The sequence below is a fragment of the Cryptotermes secundus genome, unplaced genomic scaffold, assembly GCF_002891405.2.
Source record: "Cryptotermes secundus unplaced genomic scaffold, Csec_1.0 scaffold58, whole genome shotgun sequence".
Lineage (NCBI taxonomy): Eukaryota > Metazoa > Arthropoda > Insecta > Blattodea > Kalotermitidae > Cryptotermes > Cryptotermes secundus.
Genome location: NW_019734309.1, coordinates 666,567 through 677,137, shown reverse-complemented (window position 1 = coordinate 677,137; position 10,571 = coordinate 666,567). Strand labels below are relative to the sequence as shown.

General features: G+C 40.7%; 1 protein-coding gene across 5 annotated transcripts in view; it reads left to right on the top strand.

Moving 5' to 3' along the window:
- Positions 1-79: 79 nt before the first annotated feature.
- LOC111868394 (BTB/POZ domain-containing protein 6-A) overlaps positions 80-10,571 on the top strand; it is a 14,229-nt gene continuing 3,737 nt past the window's right edge. Inside the window, exons 1-4 of one of the 5 annotated variants that reach the window (XM_023858982.1) lie at positions 80-165; positions 484-627; positions 2,806-2,939; positions 4,941-5,145. In XM_023858982.1, coding sequence (XP_023714750.1) covers positions 484-627; positions 2,806-2,939; positions 4,941-5,145 — 483 coding nt within the window. In that variant the 5' untranslated portion in view covers positions 80-165. Of the gene's footprint in view, positions 385-483; positions 628-2,805; positions 2,940-4,940; positions 5,146-10,571 lie in introns of all 5 variants that reach the window. The other 4 variants (XM_023858979.1, XM_023858978.1, XM_023858981.2 and 1 more) reach the window with 4 other exon arrangements.

The following is a 10,571-nucleotide window of genomic DNA, read 5'->3' as shown; positions in this document are numbered from 1 at the left end:
AATACATCGTCGTGACCGTCGTGACGGACGTGACAGACGTGACTAGTATCTGCAAAGCGGAATTGCAGCACTTAAGTAACGAACTTACGATGATCTCTGTATGCTCAGTATGTCCCTCGAAGACCTCGAAGAAGACACTTTTTTGGCCCTAAATGTGCCAGTAAGGTGATTCAAGTTTTCAAGTTGGCTATGAATTAATACACATGGCCTTGGAGGGTCTGCGTGGGTTGTGAGTTCAAGGTTTTGACTGTGAGTGTTATGCAACACAGTTTATGAACGACGTTTGTGTCTTAGTAAATAGCGCGGCAGTTATCCAGTGGCGTTTTGAAGGATAAATTATAGGAATTTATTTCTTTTGTCATTGAATGTAACCTGACCCATTTGGTAGAACTAAATTAGATATTGGTGCAGGTGTAATAAATTGCAGTGAGTAGGAAGTTCACTACGCCTGTATGACAATGATAATGACATTTTTGGTTTCAGATGGCTGTAGCCGTAACGAATAAAAATTTGGAAGTTGATTGGCAGTTGTCAAAAGAATGTGTACGGGACCGGATTGAGACACTTTTGAAGACGTCGCAATGGAGTGATTGCACTTTCCAAGTGGGGGAAAAGACTGACTTTGAGGTAAAACTTCTGGACTATAAAATATATCAATTCAACAGGATTAATATCTGGCTCGTATTTTGAAGATTGAAGGACATTAAACTGAGTATGCAGACTATCTTGCCCTGACGTTGAATGTGGTCTGCACAGATTGTAAACAGAAAAAACATACTAGACTTTATTTTCTTTTCCGGATCTCCTTCAGACCTGTACACATCAAATTGAGCCATGTTTGATTATAATTGATATATTTAAATGGGGCTGTAGGATTCAGAAATAGGTCACATCACTGTAATGCTTATAATTTTAGCACCAGAAGATATTAAATGTCCATGTATTTAGTCTGCCAATAGTGCAACCATCATTAAAATATTTACCATTCAACACCAAAACGATATGTTTCGCCCACAGACGGCCATCCTCTGGTGTTTTGATGTGTCTAAACTGTTACACTGTTTTTATGCATGCTAAAATTGTGCTTTGCAGTCCACTTAAATTAAAAATATTTTGTAAAATCCTATCCACCTCGTAAGGGGCGTTGTCCACTTGTTTAAAGCTATGTGATGCGTGTATTCCAGACAGTCTGTTTCAGCAGCTACGTCTGTGATCTGCAATATGCCCCTTGTTTGTGTGTTGTTCCCTCTAGCATCGTGTCTTGTTGCCTTCACTAGTGACGCTTTAAACAAGTGGACAATGCCCCTTACGAGGTGGATAGGATTTTACGAAAGATTTTAATTTAAGTGGACTGCAAAGCGCAATTTTAGCGTGCATCAAAACAGTGTAACAGTTTACACACCTCAGAACACCTGAGGTTGGCCGTCTGTGGGCGAAACATGTCATATTGGTGTTGAATGGTGAATATTTTAATGATTGTTGCACTATTGACAGACGTAGTACATAGACGTTTAATAAAGATGTGCAACAGGATGCTGAAATACAGAATTACCAGAAGATATGTTGGTTGTATACGTCTGGTTCATTGCTTTTAGTGATACCTTAACTGTGATGCTTGGTATTTAACACAATACACAGAACATTTCTTTGTTCATAAATATTTCTGTTAATTTCGGAGATGGAGGCTTCTGGTTGTGGACTCTGAACTCAATGAAATGTTCTAATTTGAAGTAGCAGCGCCTTTTTGTTATAATTAAGGATATGTACACGTTTTTCCAGAAATGTTGAGTTGCTCCACATTCATAACATCAGAATCCATGGAATTCAGTGGTTCAACCTTTACGTATTGTCACCTGATAATGACTAGACACAGGGGTTGAGATTTTAAGTTAGGTTTATTGGACACTGTATTGTCTTATTTACAAATAGTTAATGCATCTTACAAATATCCACTATTGTGTCATAATCTGTCATGTCACCTTCGCCTGAATCACCTTCATTTCATTTTATGGCAACCAAAGTAGCATACACATCTTTCAAGAACACAAGTGACCTTCCTCTCAGAGCTGGGCAGTGCCAGATCAGCTGTGCATGCTGAGATGGAGATGTCAGTTAATTTGGAAGGTACTAAACAGATTGATCTGGGGCTAAGACTCTAACTCGAATGTTGGTCAGGATGTCTGTGCTAGCAGATGTTTTCATGGTGCTTACCAGTCCCTTGACGATAATGCCATAATTATGCCACCACCACTTCTTTCCGGATCATTTGCAGTTAATCAGCCCACCTACCATTTCCAGCCTTTGTATTCTTGATACTGAAAGCATCAATAAATAACCCCCCAAAATTTTAAAATTACTGGGGCCACTAGTTAGTATGTAAGTGCTGAAGTAATATTTTATTTTGAAAATATTATTTTGGAATATAATAGTTCATGTAAAGGTAATAGTTGTTCCTATGCATAAGTAATTATTCACTACGCCATGAAGGCGTATGGGGGATTGGATGTATAGATCACATTTTCTTGACCTCAACACTAGTTGGTGGTGAGTGGTCTGCTTCATGCCCTGGCAGTTTTACACCCAGGGGAAGATCCCCCGGTACCCATTCGATAGGAGGCTTGAATGGGTCCCAGAAGGTGGTCTGGGTGATGTGGAGAAGAGAAAGTTCTTGACCCTAGTGGGACTTTAACTCCAACCCCTCTGTCTTCCAGCCTGTAGCCAGTCTCTATATTGACCATGCTATCTAGGCTCCTACTATGTAGTAGCTCATATAAGTACATAAATTGTATGGTATTAATGTTACAGGTATTCAAAGCCCATAAACTGATCTTGGCATCTTGCAGTCCTGTGTTTGAGGCCATGTGCTTTGGCCCCCTTGCTGAGAAACAGTGCATCAGTATAGATGATATGGAGCCTGATGTATTCCGAATGTTGCTGGAGTAAGTAATGTCTGCATATATAATAATTTCTTGTTTATATTATGATGCTCTTAGTATGTAGGCTGTATACTGTCTAATGGTGTGGTGACTGATGACTTGGAAGGAACAGTAATGGCGTAATTTGAAGTAATGTTCTGCCATTTGTGCAGAGGAGGTGAGAAAAACCACATAAAATCTAAGTTAGGATAGTTCATGTCTTTGCCAAGATTCAAACCGAACACCCCCCATTGCACCCCCTCAAGGACAGGAAATTATCTGACAAGCTGAGCTGCTATGAACTTCAGAAGGAAGATTGTCTACTTCCAACAAAAGACCCAGTTGTCAAGCCAACCAATATAGGTCAGAAATCAGATTGTGGAACAATAAGAAGTAACCAGTATAATTAATTATTACAACTCAGTGTAGCCAACTATGGCCCAACGCAAAACATCAGCATTATATACCACATAAGAGAAGACAGTTACATCATGCACACAACATTGTCGAATCAAGACAATAGCCAAAACCGAAATACAGTCACGAACAATAACAAGTCCAACATGACTCCTTTCAACTAGGGATGAGAAAATATCCAGAATATGTAATTTCTGTAAGCCTAATATTTTAACATTTTAGTAATATTAAAACTTTTGACATATTGTTAATATTTTAAGATTTTAGATTCAGCACAGAACCACTTAATTTGTGCATATAATGGTGAGTAGTAAAACTGAGGGAAGCATGCTGTATTATCACTTTATTTATCACACATAACAGCAGTACATATCCCTATAATTTATGTTGTTAGAAGATAATGTGGCAGATTTGTGAGCACTATGGGAGATAAACTGTGTTTTCAGTAAGAATGATGACGTCCAATATTACAGTGTTTTAGTAGTTTGAAGATTAAAATTGCCACTTCCAGAAGTCTATTCTGGTAGACATATTATATGACTTTAGATAATCACTTTTTAAAGTCCATTTCTACCTCTCATTAGCTTTCTCATTTGTATGACACAGTGTTTGCAAGAAAACCAACATTCCATTTCACACAACTTTGTATAGGACACCAGAGGGCAGAAAAATACCTTGCTCTTGTCCCCACAGTAGCCTGATTGCTATACCGACCTGTCTTCCAGCTTCGTAAGTTGTGCTTATGTAAATCAGAATCATAAAAGTTTTAACAGGAGGCTTGATTGCTAGACTGGTGCAGTGACTAGGCTGTAGCCTGGACAGCTAAGCAACTGGCTCAATTCCTGAGAAGGGCAAGAGATATTTTTCTCCTCCACGGCATCCATACAGCTCTCCAGCCTCTTACGCAAAGGGGGAGGGGGTCATGTGGCTCAAGCTGGCTTTTCTACATCTAGCTCTGAGGTTAAGAATATGTGGAGCTTTAACTCCTCCCATATGCTTATGCCATGGTGCTTAAGTACAGGGACAGCTTGTGTTATGAATGTAGAATATACAAAACTATAATTTTGCCTGTGGTTCTATATGGGTGTGAAACTTGGTCTCTAACATTAAGGGAGGAACATAGACTGAGGGTGTTTGAGAACAGGGTGTTGAGAAGAATATTTGTACCAAAGAGAGATGAAGTGACAGGAGGTTGGAGAAAACTGCATGATGAGGAGCTTCATAACATGTACTCTTCTCCAAGTATAATTAGAATGATCAAGTCAAGGAGGATGAGGTGGGCAGGTCATGCAGCACGAATAGGGGAGACAAATGCATATAGGATATTGGTGGGAAAGCCAGAAGGAACGAGACCACAGGGAAGACCAAGGCATAGGTGGGTGGACAATATTAGAATGGATCTTAGAGAGATAGGATGGGATGGTATGGATTGGATAGATCTGGCTCAGGATAGGGACCAGTGGAGGGCTCTTGTGAACACGGTAATGAACCTTCAGGTTCCATAAAATGCTGGGAAATTCATGAGTAGCTGCAGAATAGGTGGCTCCTCCAGAAGGGCTCAGCTCCATGAGTAAGTAAATAAGTAAGTTATGAATGTACATGTTACAGGTACATATATACTGATTCCATAAAACTGTCTTCAGTTGAAGAAGCGGGTGGAGTCCTTTATACTTCAAAAAAATATATGTTGCCTCATTTATCCCATTTGTGTCGCAACTACCTTCTCAGTAATCTGCGTCCAAGTAATGTAATATCCATATTTGAATTTGCGAAAGGAATTCAAGAAACTGAGTTACTGGATCCGTGCATGGAGGTGAGTCAGAATTGCACACATGTTTCATTCCCCAAAATTCATATATGCACATGATGTATGGGAAGTTCCAAAAGTTTGTGGACACAAGACATATTTTTTTATTTGGAGACCAAGCAATCTTATTACTGCAAGAGTAGCTCAGGAACATTCATCACTGCCATTTATGTCTAATATACATAATGAGAAAATAACAAGCCTGTTGTGTTAAGGATAAGGTTAAAAGTTTGTGACAATGGTGTATTAACACAATTATGTTTCTGGACATTATTCATCATTCTGTTTTTATTTAAGACATGCAACATTTCACAGACAGGATTCTGTCTCTGTCCTTAGGTAAAAGCCTACTTAGTTGGGCCCAATCAATAGAGCTGATCCCTTTCTCCATAAATGACCACCAACACAAAGTAGGATATATAAACCATCTGTGAGAGCTAAGACAAACATCAAAAAACCCGTCACATGAGGCCTAGCACCTATATCCATGCACTCTTTTGCGGCTGCTGTTGTAAAAATAAAAGTACTCGCAGAATAGAAGTCACCACTAAAGAGACAAACTCTCTGTTTGGTATCAACATACGAGGGTCGATCAATAAGTACCTGTGTTAGGAATAAAGACACAAGTTTTTCCCTTTTTTTTTTTTTTTTCAACGTAATCTCCTTTCAGGTCGATACACTTTTCCCAACGTTTCTGCCATTTCTTTAACCCCTCCAAAAAATACGATTTGTCAAACTCTTCAAAATACGCTTCTGTCTCGGCGATAACCTCCTCGTTTGAGCTGAATTTTTTTCCCCCGAGCCATGTTTTCATGTTGGGGAACAGAAAAAAGTCACAGGGAGCCAGGTCAGGCGAGTACGGTGGGTGTGGCAGCAATTCATAGTGCAGTTCATGCAATTTGGCTACGACAATTCCAGATGAATGTGCTGGTGCGTTATCGTGGTGAAACAGCACCTTTTTCTTAGCCAAATGGGGCCGTGTCTCCTTCAATTTCTTATCGAATCGGTCCAATAATTCACTGTAGTACTGCCCCGTGATCGTTCTTCCTTTCTGCAAAAAGTCCATGAGGATTATTCCCTTCGAATCCCAAAAAATCGTGGCCATGACCTTTCCGGCCGATGGGACCGTCTTTGCCTTCTTCGGAGCAGATTCACCCGGAAAAATCCATTGTTTTGACTGTCGCTTGGTCTCTGGCGTATAATAATGTATCCAGGTTTCATCAACGGTGACGACTCGACGCAAAAACTCCTGCGAATTTCGCTTAAAGAGGTCCAAACACTGCTTCGACATTGACAGCCGTATCCGCTTGTTGTCCACCGTGAGCAACCGCGGCACCCATCGGGCTGACACCTTTCTCATACTTAAGTTATCATGTAAAATATTGAGTGCCGTTCCGTACGACACACCTATGGCCTCTGCTACTTCGCGCACTTTAGTTCGGCGATCAGCGAGAATCATGTCATGGACCTTTTCAACGATTTCCTCGGTAACGACGTCTGCCGGGCGGCCCGGCCGCTCCTCGTCAAAAACAGATGTACGACCACGTTTAAATTCGTTGAACCAATATCTCACGGTTGTCATAGATGGTGAAGGGTCCCCATAGACGGCATCCAACTTCGCTTTTATTTCTTCGCATGTTTTTCCATCCAAAAATAAAAAGCGAATTACGGATCGATATTGCACTTTCTCCATTGTATCAAGAAAGACAAAACACGTCTGATGCAACTGGCTGCCAAATAAAAACTAACCTATGAATCAGTCTGAAATTTAGTATGGGGTCGTTTGACAGATGGCAGTACACGACGGTAAAGCCAACTTCCCTCAGCAACGCCACCTGTCTTCAAACACGGGTACTTATTGATCGGCCCTCGTAGAAACAGTTTTACATCGCGCATAATCTACACCGTATGGAGTTGTAGTTTTCTGACTTCTGCTGCGTTAATGGAGTCCAGATGGGGGAGATGTCCAAGCTGGGTTCATTGAGTCGATGATCTGCCAGAGACTTGTGGGCAGATTCATTGTATTTCCTGTAGGTGTCTGTTAAATCATCCTATCAGTGAACCCAGGTTAGACATCTCTCCCATCTGGACTCCTATTATCGCAGCAGAAGCCAGAAAACTACAACTACATCCAGTGTAGATTATGTGTGAAAATTGTGTTTTTGTGTTGATAACATACAGATAATTGGTCCCTTTAGTGATGACTTCTGTTCTGATACCACTCTGATTTTAACAGCAAAGCTATGAATGAGTGCATGGACATAGGTTCTGGGCCTCCTTAATGTCCTTAGTGTTTGTCATAACTCTTGCAGATGGTTTATGCTGTAATTGGTCTGTATATCCTCTCTTCTGTTGGTGCTCATGTCCAGAGAGAGGGACTAGCTCTACTGATAGGGCCCAACTGAGTAGGTTCCACCTGAAGATGGAGACAGAATCGAATCTCCGAAATGTTGTGTGTTTTTTAAATAAAAACAGGATAATGGATAATATCCAGAAAAACAATAATTTTACATTGCGTTTGAATCTAAATTGATTGTTACCCCCCCTATTTTAATTGTCTGTGAAAGTCAGTTACTGTCCTTGGATTTGAGATCCTCACAGCTGGAGCTGTGCAGGTTACTGACTTCTGGGATGTAATTGCGTGTAGTCAAGCAAAAGTTCACCTACATTTAGAGGACACATACTAACTCAGTCTCAACCTATGCAACATCACATTTTCAAGAGTTGTAGTGACTGTGTAGAGGATTTGGATTAATAGTCAGATTTATGAACAGTCGCAGATCGTAACTATAAGTAACTATATTGCTATCACTAATTCACACACTTTACAGTTCACTCAGCCACACACTTAAGTCTTCTCAGTCTGCTGTGTCTTCACCAGTCTCCTGGTAACGGCTTCCAACGGTGGACGTTGCCCTTCCTCTGGGTTCCCAATCTGTCCCTGTGCCTCAGCTACCAGCTTATAAGAGCAATAGCTACTGAATGTAGCAGTACTCTAACTCAGTCACTCACTCACTCACCTGACCCCAGTAATTCCCGAGCTGGTGACCATCTCACACAAACCTCCCGGTCTTCTCACTTCCGTCTCAAGACTCTCTTCTAATGGCAGCTGACCCTTGTTATATAACCTCGGTATGGAACACACAGAAAATACCTCTCCCAACAGTTCTTCTGCTTTTGTGTGTTTATGTGTTGTGTCAATTACCTAGCAGTGTTCTTTAAAGAGCTGTTACTTAGCAATGGCTGTTGCTCTTTATTTTGATTTCTGTGCCTAGCAATGGCTGTACATACCACGATATTGTAGAAAACTGTACTCCTCAGGTTTATCCTTCATATGTACATTATTGTTTGTTTATTTTTAAAATGACCTTGCAATGGTTTGCAAATTGTGGAGGGTTCTAGTGTTTGCTAAGTCTGTGAGCGCCAGTGCATAAGAGGTTTTGTCAGCCGAAGGTTAAGATGAATGAACTGACAATGGTTGTGCTGTGAATGGATTTGCGGTCACATGACACTGCAGTTTTTACACATTTTGTTGTAAAATGTGTTGAATGAAAAATTTTGCAGCATTGCTCATGTATTAGTGGGTGACGTGTGTAACTTTAAACTTACCACCATGTTGTCAGCCATGTTATCTACCACCAGCCTCAGAAGTGCATTCATAAGAAGACAAACTGAATCCTAACCATAGAATTTAAACAGGTCTGTAATGTTAGGCCTTTTGTTTTGTTTTTAGATGGTTGAGCCTTTGGTTTTATTTTAAAAGGGTTAATCTTTGATTTTCTTTCTTTATTCTCTTTTTTTCTTTCTTTCTTTCTTTCTTTGGAAAGTTATCTTTTATGGTTACGTACTTACTTACTTACTCATGGAGCTGAGCCCTTCTTGAGGAGTAGCCAATTCTGCAGCTACTCAAGAATTTCCCAGCATTTTATGGAACCCGAAGGTTCATTACCGTGTTCACAAGAGCCCTCCATTGGTCCCTATCCTGAGCCAGATCAATCCAATCCATACCATCCCCTCCTATCTCTCTAAGATCCATTCTAATATTGTCCACCCACCTATGCCTTGGTCTTCCCTGTGGTCTCTTTCCTTCTGGCTTTCCCACCAATATCCTATATGCATTCCTCGTCTCCCCTATTCATGCTGCATGACCTGCCCACCTCATCCTCCTTGACTTAATCATTCTAATTATACTTGGAGAAGAGTACATGTTATGAAGCTCCTCATCATGCAGTTTTCTCCAACCTCCTGTCACTTCATCTCTCTTTGGTCCAAATATTCTCCTCAACACCCTGTTCTCAAACACCCTCAGTCTGTGTTCCTCCCTTAATGTATCTTTTGTGGTTGGCAATGCTAATGTGGCAGGCAATGCTAATGTGGCAGGCAACACAACAGTAAAGTTTCAACATGCTTAGGTGAGCCATTACTGCCAGCTAGTGACATCCCCACATAGCCACACATTGTTGACATTAGTAGGCAGAAATAGGATTCCAAACAATGGAGAAGTACTCAGGCTTAGATCTAACTGACATAAAATGTAATATGTACATACATTCAAGGGATGAGATGGGTGAGGATTATGCTGTGAACTAGACCCAGAAACTAAATACAGTCAACTCTCGATTATCCGGGATAATGGTGGGCATGGAAATCACAATTAATCGAAAACCCGGTTAAGAGAAATGTTATTAAAAGTAGTACTGTAATACTGTACCTTCATAATACTATAGGCCTACCTGTATTTAAATTTACTTAACCTCATTTTTATGTCATCTCATGGCCTATTAAATACTTTTTTTACATTATACTGAAGTGTGAATTAGTTATTTCAATCACAGTGTTCAACAACATCCAACACTTTTTACGAATATTCACACTTAACACTTAAAAAAATTAATATTGTCGTTTGCTTTTTCACGGCATTTTCCTTTTTATTTATATCCGTACGAAGCCTACGTAATATTAGCTTGTCACTTAATAAACTGTTCTCTTCACTCTCAAGATAGTCTAGTAAGGATTCCAAATGATTAAGAGCAGCACCATGTGATATTTTCTTACTAGCAGCATTGTCCACCTCTTCCTCATTCTCACTTTCTTCCCGCTCTTCTGGCTGCACCCCCACTGAACTTAGCGCCCCCATACACACACAGTTCGGCCTGCACAGTTGAAGACTGAAAGGCAAAACTGACGTGTGTGGTGTGGCTGGCCGGCCAGTCGTTTGGACTGTTGGCCTGTGAGAAACCCGTCAGTCTGTCAGTTCTACCTGCAGGACCGTAGCACGTGACGTGTGTGACTCAACATTATAGGCTGGAAGACCGTGATTGTGGCATGAAGCCTGCCGCTTTATCTGCGCGTGTATGGGGAGGAAAGGGAGGGGGTAAACTGTCACAGTTTTGCCTGTAGGGTCGATCGGAAGGCCAAACTGTGTGTGTATG